Raw genomic sequence first — 23,617 nt, 5'->3', positions numbered from 1 at the left:
TAATTCATTGAGATGATGATCCCAGCGCAGAAAAGAGTCCATTGTAACTCCCAGGTATTTCTGTGACTGTTTCCTGCGAACTGTGTATGAAGTGTTATTCCGTTGATTCTTGATTACTATCTCATCTCCTGTTGGCTGTCCATGTTGAGTCGCCGAAAAGGTCAGAAAGAAGGTTTTCTCATGGTTCAATGTTAGCAGATTTTCACTCAACCAGCGAGACACCCTCTGAAGTCCAGTCTCGGTTTCTCTCCAGGTCATCTCCCAGGTCGGTTCAGAGAACAGTAGAACAGTATCATCTGCAAAGGTGGTGATTGATCCATCACCATTATTATATTATTAATATAATAATAGTATTGTTTTGATGATTGATTATATTATTAATATGATAATGGAATTGTTTTGGTAATCAATAATTTTTTTCACAAACTCTGTATAATAATATGTCAAATGTGAAACAGCTGCATCAAAGAGATTATCTCAAAAACATATGTTTAGGAAAACTTCGTTTTCCTAGTTTTGAACTTCGTTTTCCAGATGCCTACACATGGCATGGATTATTAATTTTTCAGCTAGAACAGTTTTTTGAGACTGCTAAATAAACGTCTACAGTTTTATCAATGCTGTATCGGAAATATTAAAATGCATGCAGTTAATATGTCTTTAAATAAAGGTGTTGATATTCACATGAATTAATTATTCTCTACCATTTTTATTTAATTACAATTTCAAAATTATTCGAGCCATGATAGAATGATTGACTCACTGTACAGTCAGTCGAAAATTTTAATATTGAAATGAGGGGTATTTTGACAAGCTGAACAAAAAATAAGATCCTATGGACCTTTTCGATATTTCCTCAAATGAAAAATGAATCGAACTCTTTGTGAATTTAGATATGACCTACATTTTAAATTTATATAATTCTATTAATAAAATTCATGGAATTGAAGAACTTTTTTTCAATCAGTTTATGATTAGTTGATGATATTGATTATCAATAAAGAAAACTAATGATTATATTTGTACCTATACAATCAGTACCTACAGAATTAGTTGAATGAATTATCGATGTACTGAGTTCTTGGTCAACAATATTTTATATTGGTATTTATCCATTCATTATTCTTTTCAGAAATATTTCATTTGAATTAGAAAATATTTATAAGCTCCTATCAATTATCATTCATAACAAAACATGAATTTAATCAAATAAAAAATGGCCCATACTTCTGTATTCATGTTCGCATGTTTTCCACTTGTGATGGATAGCCAAATATTGTAGAGCGAGCTGCAGGGCGAATTATTGTAATCGAGGGCTCTGATTGGCTGAAAAGTTCAGCGTTCGTAGTGCGGTGAGGCGAACAGTTAGAACAGAGGCAAGCGGCACGGCGAACAGTTCGGAGTACGGTACGGCGAATGATTAACAGCTGATTTTTAACATTATGAAACATAATATGCTCATGTTCACTGAAAGGCAAGATGTACGGAGGAATGCACAGTTTGCTGCGCGGTTCGAGGTTACAGGACATTTATAAAGATCACAGGACAAAGCAACATAATAATCTATACTATAATAAAGGAAAGAATTGGCTTATATACGTACGGGATTGGAAAATTATGTTTGACACATTATCACATCTTAACTACTGGACTGATTAACTTGAAATTTTGTATATAGATTCTTAATTAACCGAAGTTGGTTATATGCCTATTTTCGATTCTTCAAGATTTGATTACACCAAGTTTTCAATTTGTCAAGTTTCCAATTTGTCATGCTTCCAGCTGTTGTATGGAAGTAGCTGAACATTTCTTTTAAAAGAAAAATTAGAAGATAGGTATGATTGGGGTCCTATTCAAATAATAAAACCCGGTTTTCCATCGCACCAAAATTTTGTCCGCCATTTTGAATACAACCTTATTTTTTTAAATTGAAATGTGGTCATATGATGGATGATTTCGATACAGGATTTCAAAAGATAAGGTATGGTGATAACATCGATATCTCAAACGTTTCAAAAGTTATTCTCATTCGAAGATACTGATATATCATCTATCTATCTATCTATCATCATCATCTTCTTCTTCTTCTATATCTATAAAAGGCTAAGCACCGACAGACTGAAATCACACCACAGCCCAAACTACTGATCCTAAAAACTTGAAATCTATATCTATAAAAGACTAAGCCTCGACAGACTGAAATCACACAGCCCAAACTACTGAGCCTACATTTTGAAATTTTGCACAAATGTTTATAATAGCCTCAAAACATCCACTAAGAAAGGATTTTCATAAATTTACCCCCCTGAGGGAGCTGGGCCCCCCAAAAATTTTGTACTTTTTAACCGCACATTGTACAGCAAAGTCATGAGGAAATTTTTTGTTCAGCTACGAAAAAAATTAGATCCATGCAGAAAAATTCCGACCAGGAGCAGAGAGGGGTCCAGGAGAGGGCATTTTTTGAAAATTTTCATGTAAAATCACACTACAGCTCAAACTAATTGGCCTACAGACTTGAAATTCTGCACAAATATCCTTCAAACATGCTAGACGCACACTAAGAATGGATTTTGAGATATTTTGTCTCTAAGGGTTTCAAAGTATCCATAATGGAAGTGATTGAACTACTCAAAATTAATGGCTTACTGGTCCTTCATGGAATTTATAGTATTCCTGGTGATTGAGCCTGTCTTTTTTCAGCGTTGACTATGAATTTATTAATAGAATTATATAAATCTAAAGTGTAGGTCATATCTAAATTCACAAAGAATTCGATTCTTGTTGGCAAGATAGATGTTATTCAATGCAGAAATCATTGTTATTTTACTAAAAGATAGGATAAAATGAATAGTTCTATTTCAGGGGGAGTTTCGACAACCCACAAAACTCATTTTCATTTGAAGAAATAATAAAAAAGGTGCATAGGACCTTACTTTTTTGTTCAGCTTGCCAAAATACCCCTCATTTCAATATTAAATTATCGACTGACTTTACAGTGAGTCAATCATTCTATCAAGGCTTGAATAATTTTGAAATTTTAATTAAATAAAAATGGTAGAGAATAATTATCATGTAGATATCAACACCTTTATTTAAAGACATATAAACTGCATGCGTTCTCATATTGCCAATACAGCATTGATAAAACTGTAGACGTTTATTTAGCAGTCTTAAAAAACAGTTCTAGCTGAAAAATTAATCATACATGCCACATGTAGGCTTAAGCATTGCATCAGGAAAACAAGTTCAAAACTATGGTTTTCCTAAACATATGTTTTTGAGATAATTTCTTTGAGCAGCTGTTTCTCATTCACCATTATAATTATACAGAGTTTGTGAAAATAAAAATATTTATTGATTACCAAAAAAATACTATTACGGTATTATATTAATGATAATAATTAATTATTAAAACAATACTTTTATTATATCAATACAATACTATTACGGTATTATATTAATGATAATAATTAATTTTTAAAACAATACTTTTATTATATCAATAATAATAATATTATTAAACATATTTATCATATTATCAGAACAATATTATTGAGGTTGAGTGGAATCAGGTAGAAAGCAATAATAGAACAGATGTTCTTTTTTGAATTTCTATCATATTATTTTGTTATTTCCAATGATTACAACATATGTTAGAATATCACATGTCAATAAATAAATAATCTCATTTCCATATGGCACTCACCTCACCATGTTCATAACCTTACTTAATAGGATCCTTTTTCATCCTTTGAAACCCTTAGAGGCAAAATATCTCAAAATCCGTTCCAAGTGCGCGTCTAGCATGTTTGAAGAATATTTGTGCAAAGTTTCAAGTCTGTAGGACAATTAGTTTGAGCTGTAGTGTGATTTTACATCAAAATTTTCGAAAAATGCCCTCTCCTGGACCCCCCTGAGTTCCTGATCGAAATTTGAAGTTGATTGATCAATTCTTTGTAAAGTTTTTGTACAACATAAACAGACGGACAACCTCTTTGACCTTGAGTGAGTCAAAAGTGAGTACTTGCTAACGCTCGTTCAATGAAATACAATTGTAATATTTATATTTAATATTTTTACCTTTTCATTATGAATCTGCTCTCACTAGGAAAATTACTTAAAATAAAATACGGTACTCTCTGTTTGGCTGGTGACTTGAGAGAATATCTTTGATATCGATGTGCGGGTTATAACATTTATCTCCTCTTGAAATTCTGTATCAAAATATGCATAATATGACCACGTTCCCATTTAAATAATGAAGTTGGATTGTTGGATTAAAAATGGCAAATCAAAGATGGCGAGCCAAAATTTTTAAATGATAGAAAAGTAGATTATTCTATTCGAATAGGATCCCCAATGTTACCTACTATCTCCTACTAAAGAAATATTGAGCTATTTCCATAATTTCCACCAACTCTGAATACCGGTTCTGTATAACAATTCTTGCTGCCGTATAATCTATCAATTTTTGAAATGTTTAAATTTTGCTATTTATATGATGTATTATTCTATGGATCTGTTTCTCAGATATTCCACCGAATCTTAGACCTTCCAGTGCAATCAGCCACAATTTGTGTGAGCCAAACTACTGCTCTCATACAAGCTGGATACTCGGATCCAGTTCTCGTGAAGATGCATCAAACTGTGCAAACGGCCGGCTTCAAAGAGTGCTCCGATCATTTCATGATGGCATGTTCCTCTGGCGATCACACGTCTCAACTCATACATCTGTAAGTAAATCTTACGTTCTTATCTCTGAATCCATTGTTGAGCTCAGATTATCTTCAACTATTACTATCCACTCCTTGATTAACTTCAATTAATAATACTCTAATATAGTAATTTTATAATAATGTAACTATTTCTTTTTGTAGACCAGCTAATGAATGCTCAAAAGAGGGTATTGAGAGAAAAGTTTGGAAGACAATTTTTGACCCCGCAGCTCTGTTTAGGGTAGTTTCATTGGAATCATTATTTGTGTTTTTGCATATTTTTGTGTATATCGGAAACTATGCGTCTTATGGACATGACTATTCCATCAAATCAAATCAAGTCATTCTTCATTCATCATTGCTGGTACGTAAATACTGGTTCTTTAAATTTAAATAGCTCAAAATACAAGCTGCAATTACTCTGATGTGGACTGTATAACTAATCAAATCTTTGTGCTGAATAATATATCCACTCAGAAAAAACCACATACTTCGAACATATTTTATGGAAAGTCAGAAAAGGTACTCACCAAATCCCAAATCCAACATGTCGTGAATCGAATTGCTTGCCTACTTATATTTGAGGTAAAAGGTGGACAGTTGGATAGGATAGATGAGAGGAAAAGACAGGTGAAATTATGCAAACCGATTTATCCGAGATACGATTGTTAAAGTTGGTTCCTTGCTGTTTCCCGGTTCTAAGATGGAATTTACTGTCTGGATATTTAACACTAAGATTTGAATATGAATAGAAACAAAAAATAAACTTGCGTTCTGGCATTCACTTTTCACTAATTAATACGAAACGTGAGTAACTTTTCACGTAAAACGAAAATACAATTTATGTACACGAATAAATGTATAGGCCGAATTTCCTATAACATTAAACGACACGAATATTTAGGCAGATTCAGGACGAATTTCCTGAATCTTAAAGCCTCGAGAGCGAGTACATAGCTGTATGGAAGTTTAATTCACACTGACACTCAAACCGGCCGATGCCTGAGCGATAAATTGATAAGTTATAGAAACTCTCCTGCCATCTGGCAGTAAATGAGCGAATGAATGCAATTCAGATAGCCTCAACAATTGCTTTCATTAAAACTATTTCAATAGTTTAGTATATTGATTCCACTTAGTGTAATATATTTTACAGTGTAATATTTACTTTCCTTGCCCTATTACCATAGGTAAAGAAAGTATTGCTTTCCAAAAAAATTAAGGTACCCCAATTTCAAGTTTTCTATACGTTTCAAGGTCCCCTGAGTCCAAAGACATGATTTTTGGGTATTGGTCTGTGTGTGTGTGTATATGTATGTGTGTGTGTGTGTGTGTGTGTGTGTGTGTGTGTGTGTGTATGTCTGTGAACACGATAACTCCATTCCTAATTAACCGATTGACTTGAAATTTTAAACTTAAGGTCCTCATACCATGAGGACCCGACAATAAGAAATTCAATAAAATTCCATTCAAGATGGCGGAAAAAATGACAGATTATTACTAAAAAACCATGTTTTTTACGTTTTTCTCGAAAATGGCTCTAACGATTTTCTTCAAATTCATACCATGGATAGCTATTTGTAAGCCCTATCAACTGACATCAGTCTCATCTCTGAGAAAATTTCAGGAGCTCCGTAATATTATTGAGAAAAATGACGGATAATCACTAAAAAGCCATGTTTTTCACGGGTTTCTCGAAAACGGCTCGAACAATTTTCTTAAAATTCATACCATGGATAGCTATTCATAAGCCCTATCAACTGACATGAGTCTCATTTCTGGGAAAATTTCAGGAGCTCCGTAATATTATTGAGAAAAATGGCGGATAATCACTAAAAAACAATGTTTTTCACGGTTTTCTCGGAAACGGCTCTAACGATTTTCTTCAAATTTATACCATGGATAGCTATTTATTAGCCCTATCAACTGACATGAGTCTCATTTCTGGGAAAATTTCAGGAGCTCCGTAATATTATTGAGAAAAATGGCGGATAATCACTAAATAAACATGTGTTTCACGATTTTCTCAAAAATGACTTGACCGATTTTTTTCAAATTCATACCCTGTATAGTTATTTATCGGCTCTATTAACTGGAATGAGTCTCCTTTCTGAGAAACTAATGAGGGGTCCACCCCATCCTTGAGAAATGGACTTTGTAGCCTCTTTCTCGTGCATGAGGTAGGTAGGTAGAGCAGTTCATAAAAAGAACACATCGAGATATTTCATCTGTAGAACAGCTGTTTTGACGACTTTTAAAAATTATCGAATTTCACAATTTACACAAAGGAAAAAGTACTCTGAAAACAACTATACACATATACAGAAGTCTGATCGTAGTTTCAAATATGTTGCCGCCAATCGTCATTATGTTATTCCCCTAAATCATGAGCAAGGAAAGTTGTGTGAGTGTACCACACCAGATTTTTTTGTATAGAAAACAGTTTTGGGCTATCTGTTGTTTCCAAAGTTGTATTGTTTTTTTTTAAATAAATGAAGTAACGCTTACAAAATTTCCTACAACATTTATCTGTCAACTTTCCAATATATTTAATAGTTTTCGAAATATCCGATTTTTTTTTGATAGATTGTTGGAAAGTTATGAGCCCTGAAACAACAAAAAGTTGGATGATAATTATTGAACATTTCACACTTTCAAGAGCGGAAATCCCGAAAACTGCTCTTCCTCTATAACTCTTTATTAACTGGACTATCAATTGAATTTAGTGTTATTAATTTGTGGAAATAAAGAATTTAATTATAATAGGTACTCATTCATTTGTACAAATAAATAGTTCTAATTATGATACTTTTATATACAGGATGTTTACGAACTGCCTACCAATACTCTAGGGCATTGTTCCTGGGTAAATAACATATCTGAATATCATATTTAAGTAGTCCGGAAGTCTTCAGTTACTCGCACACAGCGGCCATTTTTCTTTTTTTACTTATTTTTTCCAGTCAATGGTTAAACATACGAAATTGAAACTTGCACAATCAGTGCAGTAGTGATTGCACAATCATTTATGACAACTAGACAAAACTACGAAAAAATTATGATAATTTTTCAAATTCATAAAACAAAATGGCGGCCATTTTAAATAACTCAGGAACTGTTGTTGGTTCTACAAGAACTTTACAAGAATAACTTTTTTTAGTAAATTTAATTACCTATCGATTGGTAGTCCGTCATTTTGTTTTATGAATTTGTAAAGTTATCATAATTTTTTCGTAGCTTTGTCTAGTTGTCATAAATGATTGTGCGAAGTTTCAATTTCGTATGTTCAACCATCAACTGGAAAAAATAAGTGAACAAAGAAAAATGGACGCTGTGTGAGTAACTGAAGACTTCCGGATAATTTAAATATGATATTTAGATATGTTTTTCACTCAGGAGCAATGCCCTACCCTAGAGTATTTGTAGGCAGTTCGTAAACTCCCTGTATATATGTTTTAATTTATGAAGCTTTCTCCGCAGGATCATATTCAGTGTTTTGTAAATCTTGTGCAATTATGTACAAGTTCTTCAAAAAACTTTTGTCTCATCAAACGCTTACAAAGGCAAATCGGCGTTTAAAGGCAATCATGTACTTTCTGTGTTGTTGTTAATGTGATGTTTTGGTAGATAGGCCTATTTATATTGAATGAAAACAACTTTATATTGTCAAAACCATTAATTTATTAAAACCATTTGAGATACTAATTTCGGTTGTTACACCGTTAACAATCTTTAGTACACTATAACAAGTATCTCAATTTTTTTTTATAAATTAGCGATTTTAACAATATCAAGTATTTTCATGTAATCAGGTAAATTGACCTGCAAACATGAATACAAGGAATATTTTAAATCATAATTCTAGACAACACATCCGAAAAAATGAAAAAAAAAATATTGGGAAATTTTCATTTTTGTTGCAGATAGTATTTATAATTTATCATATTCTGCACAAAACAGAACATACTTTTTGACTGTTCTGTCATGAATTTCATACGTTATTCAGGAGATTCTATAGAGGAGATTCTATAAAGTAATATTTTTCGTTGTATGTACATTCCGATTACTAAATTTTTTAAATGCTATTTTACCAGAATACTATTACAGATTACAGTATTAGATAAGGTTTGTTTTATATATTGATGTTACATATAATAGTTATCATAGCAATGATGATAATGGTCATCAATTCTTCTGTACATTCCGCCCTCGATTTCAGGTATCCAGACTATTTTGCCTTGATGGAAAATTTAAGTAGTCAAGGTCTAGTACAGACATGCAGTCAAGCTGTGCCTTTGCTTCTTGACAAGTTCCTTTTAGAGACTCTGAAATCACATGATTCAGCAGAAAAACTTCTTCCCGACATGCTTAGAAGAATGGCTCTGATATTTGAAGTTCCTGGCTATAAGGAGCAGATCCACACGTGAGTACTCAAGACTTCAAGTCAATTTTTATAAATGCTTCTCTTATATTTCAAACACAATATTATTTATCGATTTCCTCGTGAAAAAAGTGTTTTTTTTTATAGTGACACATATTTTCTACTACTATTTAAGTTATATTTTTTTTCCTCCACCTACTGTCTAAAGTACTTACTTTACTCCCTGAAACCTAATACTAAAGTGTCACTTTTTCGCTCTCGGTAGTAAAAAACAGAAAAACTCCCTAGGGAGTAAAAGTGACTCCATTTAAATAACATGGGGAGCATCTCTATTTTGAAACTTACATTGTTATAGGTTAGAAGGTCTAAGCTCAGATGAGAAAGCATAATAGAGGTATCTGTCATTGAGTCAACTGAATTCAAACCACAACCAGAAATTTGATTAACTCATGAAATATATGTTTGTATGATAATTTATATTCTTAATATTAGTAGACAATAAAAATTTATACAATTTTTAAAATATTTTATTCTAATCAAAATACCAGCCAACAAATATTTTTGATCTGCAATTCAAATCTGAACCGCGTGATCTGGAGTCAGCCATTTTTGGTAGCTGCTCAGCTGATATAATTGTTACAACTTTTGCCGATAGATAGCGTAATCGGCAGTGCCAATCAGACGACCGGTTTTTAGGTTTTAGATTTAGGTTATGTTGTTAGGAATCATTGTCACCAATACGTAAGTTATTAGAATGATTTTATTTGCAGTTTCTATAAAAAAATGTAGATGGAGGAAAAATGTTGTGTACATCACGAGCAAAAAATACTTTTTCTCCCTCAGGAAAATTGCTGCCCTCGGCTTCGCCTCGGGCTTCAAACTTTTTCCTACAGGGAGAAAAAGTCATACTTTTCACTCTAGATATACAAATAACTATTACCTTCGTTAACATCTTTATTTTTCTTCAACAGGTTTTCTTCAATTGTGAAAATCCATTGCAAATACTCTGACATTTTACACAATCAATAGAAATTTATATGATTAATTAATATTCGAGAAAATATATTTTGGCAGAGGAATTACTCCTCTATCACACCTAACATAATTATGAGGGTCAAGTGCAAGAGAGTGCTGCGCCGTGCGCCACAACTTCGCCCTCCTAAGCTTAAATAAAGGTAGCAATTCAATATTCTCTGCTTACTCTGCATTTTCTCATTAAATGCTTTAAACCAGATTTAATTTTTTTTACTTTTTTATACTATAAAATTAGTGTAGTACTCTTATCATATTCAATTCTCGTTTTATTTTACATTTTTATTTGTGGTCAGATTCTATTGAACAACATTATTTTGCAGGATATTCTGGAATCATCTGAGGACCATATTTGATGCGTACATTGAATTGATCAATCACGAATCAGTATTGCAGTTTATATCCAATGTCAAGAACATGGAGCTTTCGCCGAGTGTCTACATGTGTCTGGTGACAGCAGTTGGAAATTACACCAAAAAGTGAGGCTAATTTAAGCAGATTCTCACATCTTATTATAAAAAAAAATTTCTGAGCTTTCTAATTTCTGGAGGCTTGGAGCTCACATCCTACTGTAAATTGTGAATGTGTCTTCTTTTCACAAATAATACTTGGCAGTACAAGCTTAAAGAAAATATTGCAAAGAAGATATCTAATGTTATAGAGCGCTTATATTCCAAATTTCACTGTCATACCAAGCCATTATTGTCGATTACTGTTGACTATTATAGCCAATTATACTGTCTTGGCCGAATGAGTGTATGAGCTGCTCATTATGAGAGAATACCAGCGTCATATAGCTTCACGAAAAATAACCAAGTGGAGTTTAGTGGCTGGACGTAACAGTTAAATTCGTAACAAAAGCGCCCTATACCATGAGATATCTTCTTATGCTATCTTTCCTCTAAAAGTGAACTGTATTATTGTTCAATCACACAGATTAGTAGCCCAATATTGATAATATGTGAAACATCATCTTATAAGTTCATTGGAGCCTTTGAAAATTGTAGATTATTTCAAGGAGTTGAGTTCCCGGTTAAACAGAAATGAAAGAAAATTATCAATAAAGCTGTTCTTTACCTGTGATTTATTCCTAAGTTGTCTTTCAACTTGAGAATAATAGCTTTTTAATCAGTAATATATTCTGAAATAATCAACTTATTCTTCTCTACTGTGTCCAGTTCACGAAGTGATGAAATTCAATTTAAATTTTTCCTTGAAGTGTTATTGGACAAAGGTAATGACGATAACTATTCAGAAACTGTTGCTTTCCAAGTGGTAATATTTTAATTTAATGGGTTGTATGATTCTGTAGCACACAGTAATTTCTGAATATTAATGAATTGAAAGAAGAATTATATTGATATTTATGTCACAAATAATCATAATTTTTCATTCTAGGCCTGAATTACTGTCAGAGCATTTTGAGATAGTAGAATGTGCTCTGTGGGAGATGCTCACCAACAAAAAAATGCAGGAGCCACAAAAAGATACAATTGATCACATGAGTCAGATGGTCACTGCACTTGCCAAGGTATGTCAACATAATCGACATAATTCTCCAATTTTCAATGAGCTCAAACTTTGAATTGATGTTTCAAATTGTATTTTTCCTATTGACTGTTGTGAATATGCTTGTATATTGCGTGAAAGTAAAATACTTCTGAATAATTATTAATGTATTATTGTAAGTCTTGTGTGATGTATTGTAGTGAATTGAACTATTCTTGTTGTTACTTCAAAAATAGGATTCCATCACCAGAGTCCAATCATCCTTTTCAAGCCTCAAACAGCATAGGCCTGAAACAAGTTGATCTTCTTCGAAATCAATTTAATAATTCTGAACTAATTATTTTAGAAAAGTCTCAGCAAGGTACCATTTCTAGTATTTATTTTTCTCAGCAAGGTACCATTTCTAGTATTTATTTATATTCCTACCATTTCAAGGTACTATTTCAAGTACTACCATGGAAGGAATGCTAAAACTAAACAAATTATGCGCATCTTATTGACAGAGCGTAGTGAGGTTTTAACGTGACCAAATTTTCATGAGATTTTTGTAGAATGTTCTTTTTTGAATTGCATGTCAACGTATGTGTAAAGTTTTTTAATTTTGTGTTTTAAGAATAGTGTGAATGAAATGAATTTCCTCTATTCTCTAATATTACTATATTCATTATCTACTATTGAACAAAGAGAAAATCAGACTATAGATTGAACGAAATTAATCAGTTGTCAAGTGGAATTTAATTGGATGCAATTAATAACGCAATGCAACTTGATCTATTTCTTTTGACTTTGCACTGCTTTCAACTTGGGCTGTCCCCTGAGAGACTACTTTGCAATGTTGCTATCTAGGGCATCGCATTTTATTATATAGTGCACCGCACGAAAATAGTCCGATGAGAATTGGAAGAGCTGAGTCCCATCTCACCCCCCCCCGCTATTTCTAACATGTAGAAAATGGGAGAATGTTGGTGATGAAAAATCTGTGCCTTGAAAATCACCCATATTGATTAATATTGTTCTCATCTCAAAAGCTGCTTGCTTTGAGAATCGTAGAACCTCTCTGATAAAAATTAATAACAAATCGAATAGTATGATCTTATGATTGGGAATAAACCTCAATACCTTAGGTTACAATTTTTACAGTACAAAACGTTTTACAATTAAAATTCTGTCATTACTAATTGATGGATTTTTATAAGGTTGTGTTCAATTGATATATAGAACAATATCAATTGATGATTGAACAACATCAATACATCAGTTCCCAGTTTTGAATTGTCATCATTGATTCAATTAAGTTATGAAAGAACTAAGATTTGGTAGCAAATATTGCAAATAGATTCATTTTTATATCCATCTATTTTGAATACTTGTAAGCTTGTTTATTGAAGATTTCTATTGAATTTTCATGTCACGTGACAATTATGATAGAAAAGGTCCAACTATGTTTTTTATAATCGGCAAACCTTTTTTCAGCTTTCTTGTAGGAGTCAAGATCTTCTTCCCAGAGCACTGCTGTCGTTGAATAGAGTAATTGCTCAAGCAAGTACGCTGCGAGCAGCTGAGCTCACCAAGCTAAGCCAGCTCGCATCCCTGCTCAAAAATCCAAAGTGAGTTCTCAAGTTCCATTTTTTGCTTCTATTGTTTTGTTTTTATATCTACATGTATGTCAATCTTTTGTAATGTCTTGCTTTCCCATTGTATGTCCATTATTATCAATTGTGGCAGAAATATGTTGTGCCTAAAATTAAGAATGGAAGGAATATGAGTACTTAACCGCTTCAAACAGATTCAAATCAATATTCAACTTTACCGTTCATATTAAGAAGTAACAAATTGCTTCTGCATCTTGGCTATTTCTATCATATTGTCTGATCAATCACATACGATAATTAATGTATGTTCGTAGGTATAAAATGTTTTAGTTACCGGTATCTTCTTTATCAACATTATCACTGAACTAGGAACATTCACATAAATTGTGTAACAAGTAGTTAACTACGTGGTCACATAAGGCATGAACGTAATAGTTTGAAATTCATTGTAAATCTACAAGGCAAAGGGAAAAAATCTGGTGTGGCGCACTCACACAACTTTCCTTGCCGTTATGAAAATATATCACCTGACGCTAGTGTACATGAGTTGGTTATAGATTTAGCTGTGAATATAAGAGGAACTCTGTCTATTATTGCAGATAAATTCACTAACGATGCTGTTGTTGATTTAATTCCTGACATTGTTCAAGTCTTAAATAAATTTGACTCGACTATCTCCGACAACAATGAACTTTTGTATGATAGGGACGCTATTTCGAAAGAAAATAATGAACTGGTCAAACTGCTGGAACTCGAAAAAAACAGAAGAAGGGAAGCTCTCGAAGACTTTTTATTCAATGAAAAGAAAGCCAATGAGGAATTACTACTTTTAAAGGCTCGCTTAGAAGAACTTCATTCAACTAATAAAAGTTTAAAAGAGGAATTAAATAATAAAGATGAAATTATAAGAATTATTCAAGCTGAAGCCAACAACACTGATTTTTTGAGTGAAATACATTACAGGAAGGACAATTTCATTACGCCTAAATTCTCTATTAGATCTGAAACTAAAGTTATTGAGACGAATCAAAGTGCTATTACAGTGAATAATCGGTTTTCAGTACTCTCTGATAATGTGTCGTCTTCGGATAGGTTCGCATCTAATAAAGTTATCGTTGAAGCGCAAGTTCATAGACCCGCGTCATCAAAAACAGTGCCTAAGACTTGTTACTCGAAAAGCAGTTTGTTAAATAATTCTATTAAGAAAAGAAGAATTACAATTCTTTCAGACAGTCAGGGTAAACAGCTTAGCAAATACTTGCAGCACTTACAAGATGACTCTGACATTTTCGTATATTCTAAGCCGGGAGCAAAACTTAAACACATTGTTCACGATGGACTTGAGTTTATCAGGGATTTCACTGAGGATGATTTTGTTGTTATTTTTGGAGGCACTAATGACCTTCATAGAGATGAACCGTATCAGTTATCCCTTCATCAAGGAATCAGTGCACTTCTTCAACTTAATTTAAAAACGAACATTATCGTATGTAGTGTGCCCTATCGGTATGACGATCCTGATCTAAATGAAAGCATAATGTACTCCAATGCCTGCTTATCTCGAATGGTGAGCAGCTATAAAGGGGATCTGCAAATTCGCTATTATGATGTCAACATCTTCCTTCAGCGATCTCATCGCACAAGACACGGACTGACTCCATCATAATCGACAAGGTAAAAGACAACTGTCGAAAAACTTGACAATGTGGATTAAGCGTTCTGTTACGAATGGTATTGACAATGTGTCTGTAAGTGATGGGAGTAGTGATGAGGTTTCTACGGAGAAGCAAGTAATTGTGAGCCGTGAAGAGACTGTATCCCCTCTCATTCAATACATTGAATCTTTTCCTATTTCACCTATTCCTTCCAGTTCTCCTGCGCCCTGCAGCCCAGCTCCTGATGTCACGATCCCTGCAGTCATCAGTCAAGAAATTAACTCTTCCTTTCGATCCTTACATCAATCTTTTGAAAATACTTCTTTTTTAGAAATAACTCCTCCCACTTATTTAAACAAAACAATGTAAATATTCTTAGAAATGATGTTTTCTCTCTAATGTATTGTAATGTGCAATCTTTGAATAACAAAATAGATGAAATCGAGATGATAAATCGGGGAAAAGCTTTTGATGTGCTGTGTTTCTCTGAGCACTGGTTTAGAGAAGATTTTTTAAATCTAGTTCAAATACAAGGGTTTTCACTTGCAACTGCCTTCTGTAGATCAAATTTTAAAAATGGAGGTGTTGCCATATTTATTGCAAATACATATGCCAATCAGGTACAAGCTCTTGATTTGTCTTCTCACTGTCATGAAATTCATCATGAATTCGCAGGTATTATTGTTAAAAGATTAAAGCTCTTAATTATAGTAATCATAGATCACGAAATGGCAATCTAGAATTGTTTTTTGATGCATTGGAGAGACTTATTTTGTCTTTGAATAAATACTAACACAAGTACAATTTCATAATTGGTGGAGACTTCAATGTAAATATTCTAACTATGGACTCCCGAAGGTCAGACTTAATCAATCTTTTAAAGTCCCTTGACCCACATTTCACTAATTTTGAAGCTACTAGACTTGAATCAGCCCTAGATAATATTGCAACAGATTTAAAACCGGAATCATTCTCTGTGAAGGTTGATCCAGTTGCATTGAGTGATCATGATGCACTTTGCTTTTATGTAAAATCTAATTTTTTAATGAGTAAGCATCCCAGTAATGGACAAAGTTTGCAAGTACAAAGCTTCAGGCCTATCACTCCAAGTGCTTTAGACTGGTTTTGCTATAGGCTTAATTTGTTTGATTGGAGCAGAGTTACCGTACATGATAGTGCTGAATGTAATTTTAATTCATTCTTCAATAGATTCAATGGACTATTTTTAGATTCTTTCCCGGTTGTCAAACGCACACCTGGCCATAATAATAAAGCAAAGGAAAAGTATATCCATTCACCTGCTTTGAATGTCTTGAAAAATTATGTTCTTATTGCCTATGATAGATTAAAAAAAGAAGGTACATACTCAGCTAGGTTGACGTATAATAATATTAAGAAGCTGTACAGATGTGAATTGAAAATGGCTCAACTGAACCATAATGTCAAGTTTATTGAACCGGCTAACAATAAATGCTCAGTGGCTTGGAAAATTATTTGAAAAAATTCCAAGCCTGCTCAGTCTACTGTTACAACTGTATCCTCTGAAGAATTCAACCAATACTTTATCAGTGCTGTAGCAGAAATTCATAAAGTGATTGAGCCTTCAGCTGTTTCTGCTGAGGAGCTTCTGGTATCTTCCCCAAAAACGCAGGCTGTATTTGTATTAAAAGAAGTATCATGTGATCAATTCTCTTACATAGTTTCTAGAATGAAGTCCTCCACTAGCAAAGATATTTATTCCCTTTCCAGCTCCTTCATAAAACAAGTCATTGAATTTATTTTACAGCCATTAACATCTTGTTTTAATGCCTGTATCAGAGAATCAGTTTTTCCATCATCACTCAAGCATTCTAGAACAGTGCCCATATACAAGAGGGGGGACAAAGACTCACCAGAAAACTTTAGGCCAATATCGGTACCACCCATCTTAAGTAAGATATTTGAATACATTATTGCCTCACAACTATATGAATTCTTTGAATCAAATAGTTTGTTCAGTGAAACTCAGTACGGATTTAGGAAAGGTAGGTCAACTATTGATGCTGTTAGTACCATTGTGGCTGACATTGAGAATGGTTTTAATGATAAGAAGCACACAGGATTGGTTCTTTTCGATTTGGCTAAAGGATTTGATGTGGTGGATCACAACATTTTATTAAGTAAATTAGAATTTCTTGGTATCCAAAACAATGCTCTTAAACTATTAGAATCTTATTTACAGGGTCGTATCCAGACAGTATGTGTTAACTCAGAGTTTTCCAAGCCAATTGCTGTACCACATGGCGTTCCTCAGGGGTCCATTCTTGGGCCTCTACTTTTTCTGGTTATGATGAACGATATTGGGTTTAGCATTCGATCCAAGGTGGTATGCTATGCTGATGATTCATCATTAGTTACTGCTGATGTGGATCTCAGTGCTCTTGAACAAAAGATGTCCAGATGTCAGGGCGAGGCAGAAGCCTGGTTTAGGGCAAACCGTCTATTTTTGAATACAACCAAGACCCAGAAGCTAGTGCTTGGTTTGAGACAGATCAGTCAGAGTGCAAAAAGTGCTAAGCTTCTTGGCATTACACTAGATTATAAACTCACTTGGATACCTCATATAGAAAGTGTCTGCTCCAAACTTAGTAGGGTTATATACCTTCTTCGAAGGTTCAGGGATTGTGGACCAATCCGCACACTATTTAAGAATGTGCTATTTCGCTTTTTTCCAGAGTGTCTTTATGTACGGATTGGTCTTGTGGGGTTGTGCCCCAGATGTGCAAAGAGTGTTCTTACTACAGAAAAAGGCTATAAGAATTATATCAGGTGCAGCGTATTTGGAGCGTTGCAGGCCATTATTTATAAAGGAAAAAGTTATGACAGTTTACAGTATGGTAGCTTTCAAACTCCTACTTCAAGTAAAGAAGGACATAGGATCATATAGATGCAGAGTTGACATCCACAGCCATAATACACGAAATAAGACAAAAATAGATGTACCTTACACAAGACTGAAAAAAGTATTAACTAGTCCTAATCATGTATCCTTGAAACTTTTTAATATTCTGCCAGACTCAGCCAGAAACTTGCCTTTAACAGTATTCCGACAAAAACTTGAAAACCTTCTCTTACAGTTCCCACTATACTCACTTTCTGATTTCCTCCAGCTGCCAGTAGAGAATCATTTTTTTGGAAACCATACGTGATAGTACTCTGTATTCTTTTATATTTGTATGTGCTTATATTTAAATGATGCATTATGTACGTTGGATTGTTTTATTCTTGATATTATTGTTTTATTGACATATATGGAGGAAACCTTAAATAGAGGTTTCCAATAGCATTGTTTGTGTCCTGAATGGAATGAAACTTTTATTCTATTATTCTGTTATTTTATTATGATGTATTTATAATGTATATTTTGACGTTTCCGATAGCATTGTTTGTATGCACTAAAGGAATAAAAATCATTCTTATTCTTATTCTTCTTATTCTTACACGCGCATCTCAAGTCTACTATTCAAAGATCTGCCAGCTGGTGACAGGACAATAACGCTGGAGACACACGAAGTCTGGTATCTCTTCATAGTGAATGATTTAATAGAATCAACAGTTGCCAACAGTTTACATTATTGAATACATTTTCTCGAATTTCGAGCTTATTTCCAATTTTAGGTGAAAATGTCACTGAACATTAATTGTAGAGATTTTTATGCTCAATCTTTTCCACTTAAATTTTTTTGTTTAAATTGTATCTGAAGCCTGATAATTGGGAATCTAAAATCACACTTTTCATTGATGGGGGGAGCTCCTGAAATTTTTACAGATATGGGCAGTTGATAGAACTTATCAATGACTATTTTAGGTATAAATTTTATCAAAATCGTTGGAGCCGTTGTCGAGAAAATCGCGAAAAACCCTGTTTTTGACAACATTTTCGCCATTTTAGCCGCCATCTTGAATTGGATTTGTTCGAAATTGTTCGTGTCGGATCCTTATAGGGGAAGGACCTTAAGTTCCAAATTTCAATCAAGTCATTCCTTTAATTGGGAGATGAGATATCCTGTACACACACACACACACACACACACACACACACACACACACACACACACACACACACACACACACACACACACACATACATACATACATACATACAGACCAATACCCAAAAACCACTTTTTTGGACTCAGGGGACCTTCAAACGTATAGAAATTTATAAATTGGGGTACCTTAATTTTTTTCGGTAAGCAATACTTTCCTTACCTATGGTAATAGGGCAAGGAAAGTAAAAATGTGACTTCAGAACTATAGAGTTGAATTGAATTTAAAAAAATCTTTATTAATTAATAATCATGTACAGATACATTAGGAGGAACAGTGTCAATATATACCGATAAACTTTTTTAGATCATATAAACTTTAGATCATAAACTTTTTTATAGATCATATAAAAAGTAATTGAGAGCAGTTGAAAACCTCCAATAAGAAGTGTCATAAACAGTGTAAACTTTAAATTCTCTTTCATAGTATGTATCATTTCACTATTTCAGGCGTTTCTCACTGTCTTTATATTAATTGTCAGCAGTTTCAGTATTAAGTGTGAGTCTTCAAATCTCAAGTTTTACATAAAATGTATGGTAGTGTATGGCACACTTGTATGGACTGAATGTCTAGGGAGGTGCTAATATTGTATTCTTTGGGTCCCCAGGCTTACTAGGCTCCCCACACTTCCAATACTTGCATTCTCGTTTAAGTGCATTTTTGGTCCAATTATGAAGAAAATTGAGAGACAATTTAAAAAAAATTTGAGACCCAAAAGCGATCGAGTAATCTCGAAAACTGTGAAAGATATAAAAAGCGTTGACTCAACTACCCTCAAATTGTATATTATGATAGTCATGCTGGTAGGATGCCTTGTTCCAAGATATGATGAGCGTTTAAGCAAATACAATTTATAATTATTACTTAAGTAGCCTTCTATCACATATGTAACCTTCATTAGATAAAACTAGCTAGTAGTCATGAACATTGATGACTATCATAATATACAATTTTAGGGTAGTTGAGTCAACGCTTTTTATATCTTTCACAGTTTCACAGGTCTAGTAAGCCTGGGGACCCAAAGAATACAATATTAGCTCCCTCCCTAGACATTCAATACCATACTAAGTATATGAACATAATAAAGCACAATCAGTTGTCTGGAAATGGTGAGGAGCTGCTAAGTTTAGTGACATTTGATGTAAAATGTAAGATTTGAAGACTCACACTTAATACTGAAACTGCTAACAATTAAAGAAACTAAGAAACGCCTAAAATAGTGAAATGATACATACTATGAAAGAGAATTTAAAGTTTACACTGTTTATGACATTGTATTGCATGACTGAACATTGTATTGTTCTTCTATTACACATTTAACCTTCAATAGATTAAACTAGATGGGTCTATCATTAACATGATTTGGTTGACCAATTTTTAATCAATCCGTAAAATATTCATTGGGATTCGCGCTATTGAATCTTGAATTATTTCACTCAAGTTTTTTACCTTCCTTGCCCTATTACCATAGGTAAGGAAAGTATTGCTTTCCGAAAAAAATGAAGGTACCCCAATTTGTAAATTTCTATACGTTTCAAGGTCCCCTGAGTCCAAAAACATGATTTTTGGGTATTGGTCTGTGTGTGTATATGTGTGTGTGTGTGTGTGTATGTGTGTGTGTGTGTGTGTGTGTGTGTGTGTGTGTGTGTGTGTGTATGTCTGTGAACACGATAACTCCATTCCTAATTAACCAATTGACTTGAAATTTTAAACTTAAGGTCCTCATACCATGAGGACCCGACAATAAGAAATTCAATAAAATTCCATTCAAGATGGCGGAAAAAATGACAGATTATTACTAAAAAACCATGTTTTTTACGTTTTTCTCGAAAATGGCTCTAACGATTTTCTTCAAATTTATACCATGGATAGCTATTTGTAAGCCCTATCAACTGACATCAGTCTCATCTCTGAGAAAATTTCAGGAGCTCCGTAATATTATTGAGAAAAATGACGGATAATCACTAAAAAGCCATGTTTTTCACGGGTTTCTCGAAAACGGCTTGAACAATTTTCTTAAAATTCATACCATGGATAGCTATTCATAAGCCCTATCAACTGACATGAGTCTCATTTCTGGGAAAATTTCAGGAGCTCCGTAATATTATTGAGAAAAATGGCGGGGAACTTGCCCTGAGTCCAAAAAAGTGGTTTTTGGGTATTGGTCTGTATGTGTGTGTGTGTGTGTGTGTGTGTGTTGTGTGTGTGTGTGTATGTGTGTGTGTGTATGTCTGTGAACACGATAACTCCATTCCTAATTAACCAATTGACTTGAAATTTTAAACTTAAGGTCCTCATACCATGAGGACCCGACAATAAGAAATTCAATAAAATTCCATTCAAGATGGCGGAAAAAATGACAGATTATTACTAAAAAACCATGTTTTTTACGTTTTTCTCGAAAATGGCTCTAACGATTTTCTTCAAATTTATACCATGGATAGCTATTCATAAGCCCTATCAACTGACATCAGTCTCATCTCTGAGAAAATTTCAGGAGCTCCGCCCCATCTATGCAAAGTTTGATTTTAGATTCCCAATTATCAGGCTTCAGATACAATTTAAACAAAAAATTTCAAATCGAAAAGATTCAGCATGAAAATCTCTACAATTGATGTTCAGTAACATTTTCACCTAAAATTGAAAATAAGCTCGAAATTCGAGAAAATGTGATTATTTCAACTGCAAACTGTTGACAACTGTTGATTCTATTAAATCATTCACTATAAAGATATAGCAGACCTCGTGTGTTTCCAGCTTTATTGTCCTGTCACCAGCTGGCTCAGATCTTTGAATAGTAGTAGACTTGAGATGCGCGGGAACACTATCGTCAGGTGATCAATTTTCATAACGGTAAGGAAAGTTGTGTGAGTGCGCCACACCAGATTTTTATGACTTATCATCTGTATGAGTGCATTTTACTTTTACTTATCAATGTTTTTCTATGTTTGAATACAAAGCTGTGAAATATATTTTTCAGTATCGCAAGTGTTGTGCTGGCACCATCTTCAGAAACTGATGAAACAATGGCTGTTATGTTGAAAGCAGTTTCTGTGTTCATGGAATCTTGACGAAAGTCCTTACAATCGCTCCGATGAAATCTGTTAATGTTAACACTATGAAGGACTTCTATTATCAGCTCCCTTCAATTTTGTTATATGACAATATCTTACTAAATGAGACTGAATTTTATATCAATAAATTAATATTTTATATTATTATTATTATTATTATTATTATTATTATTACTATTATGCCAAAGGTTTGAAATAAATTTTATCATATGTTATTAAATAATTTTTTATTATTCCTTGGATAGCTATTTGTAAGCCCTATCAACTGACATCAGTCTCATCTCTGAGAAAATTTCAGGAGCTCCGTAATATTATTGAGAAAAATGACGGATAATCACTAAAAAGCCATGTTTTTCACGGGTTTCTCGAAAACGGCTTGAACAATTTTCTTAAAATTCATACCATGGATAGCTATTCATAAGCCCTATCAACTGACATGAGTCTCATTTCTGGGAAAATTTTCAGGAGCTCCGTAATATTATTGAGAAAAATGGCGGGGAACTTGCCCTGAGTCCAAAAAAGTGGTTTTTGGGTATTGGTCTGTATGTGTGTGTGTGTGTGTGTGTGTGTGTGTGTGTATGAGTGTATGTGCGTCTGTGTACACGATATCTCATCTCCTAATTAACGGAATGACTTGAAATTTGGAACTTAAGGTCCTTACAATATAAGGATCCGACACGAACAATTTCGATCAAATTCAATTAAAGATGGGGGCTAAAATGGCGAAAATGTTGTCAAAAACAGGGTTTTTCGCGAAAGGCTCCAACGATTTTGATCAAATTCATACCTAAATTCATACCATTGATAAACTCTATCAACTGCCATAAGTCCTATATCTATAAAAATTTCAGGAGCTCCGCCCCATCTATGCAAAGTTTGATTTTAGATTCCCAATTATCAGGCTTCAGATACAATTTAAACAAAAAATTTCAAATCGAAAAGATTCAGCATGAAAATCTCTACAATTGATGTTCAGTAACATTTTCACCTAAAATTGAAAATAAGCTCGAAATTCGAGAAAATGTGATTATTTCAACTGCAAACTGTTGACAACTGTTGATTCTATTAAATCATTCACTATAAAGATATAGCAGACCTCGTGTGTTTCCAGCTTTATTGTCCTGTCACCAGCTGGCTCAGATCTTTGAATAGTAGTAGACTTGAGATGCGCGGGAACACTATCGTCAGGTGATCAATTTTCATAACGGTAAGGAAAGTTGTGTGAGTGCGCCACACCAGATTTTTATGACTTATCATCTGTATGAGTGCATTTTACTTTTACTTATCAATGTTTTTCTATGTTTGAATACAAAGCTGTGAAATATATTTTTCAGTATCGCAAGTGTTGTGCTGGCACCATCTTCAGAAACTGATGAAACAATGGCTGTTATGTTGAAAGCAGTTTCTGTGTTCATGGAATCTTGACGAAAGTCCTTACAATCGCTCCGATGAAATCTGTTAATGTTTAACACTATGAAGGACTTCTATTATCAGCTCCCTTCAATTTTGTTATATGACAATAACTTACTAAATGAGACTGAATTTTATATCAATAAATTAATATTTTATA

The 23,617-nt window shown here is 33.5% G+C and overlaps 1 protein-coding gene across 1 annotated transcript in view; it reads left to right on the top strand.

Moving 5' to 3' along the window:
- LOC111046239 overlaps positions 1–22,262 on the top strand; it is a 69,213-nt gene extending 46,951 nt beyond the window's left edge. Inside the window, exons 8-13 of the mRNA XM_039428067.1 lie at positions 4,531–4,733; positions 8,935–9,138; positions 10,452–10,607; positions 11,527–11,659; positions 13,111–13,244; positions 21,954–22,262. Of these exons, the coding sequence (XP_039284001.1) occupies positions 4,531–4,733; positions 8,935–9,138; positions 10,452–10,607; positions 11,527–11,659; positions 13,111–13,244; positions 21,954–22,044 (921 nt within the window). The 3' untranslated portion in view covers positions 22,045–22,262. The remainder of the gene's footprint in view (positions 1–4,530; positions 4,734–8,934; positions 9,139–10,451; positions 10,608–11,526; positions 11,660–13,110; positions 13,245–21,953) is intronic.
- The last annotated feature ends 1,355 nt before the right edge of the window (positions 22,263–23,617 follow it).

Source organism: Nilaparvata lugens, chromosome 5 (genome assembly GCF_014356525.2).
Source record: "Nilaparvata lugens isolate BPH chromosome 5, ASM1435652v1, whole genome shotgun sequence".
In the NCBI taxonomy this organism is placed as follows: Eukaryota; Metazoa; Arthropoda; class Insecta; order Hemiptera; family Delphacidae; genus Nilaparvata; species Nilaparvata lugens.
This window is presented reverse-complemented; position numbering and strand designations above follow the sequence as displayed.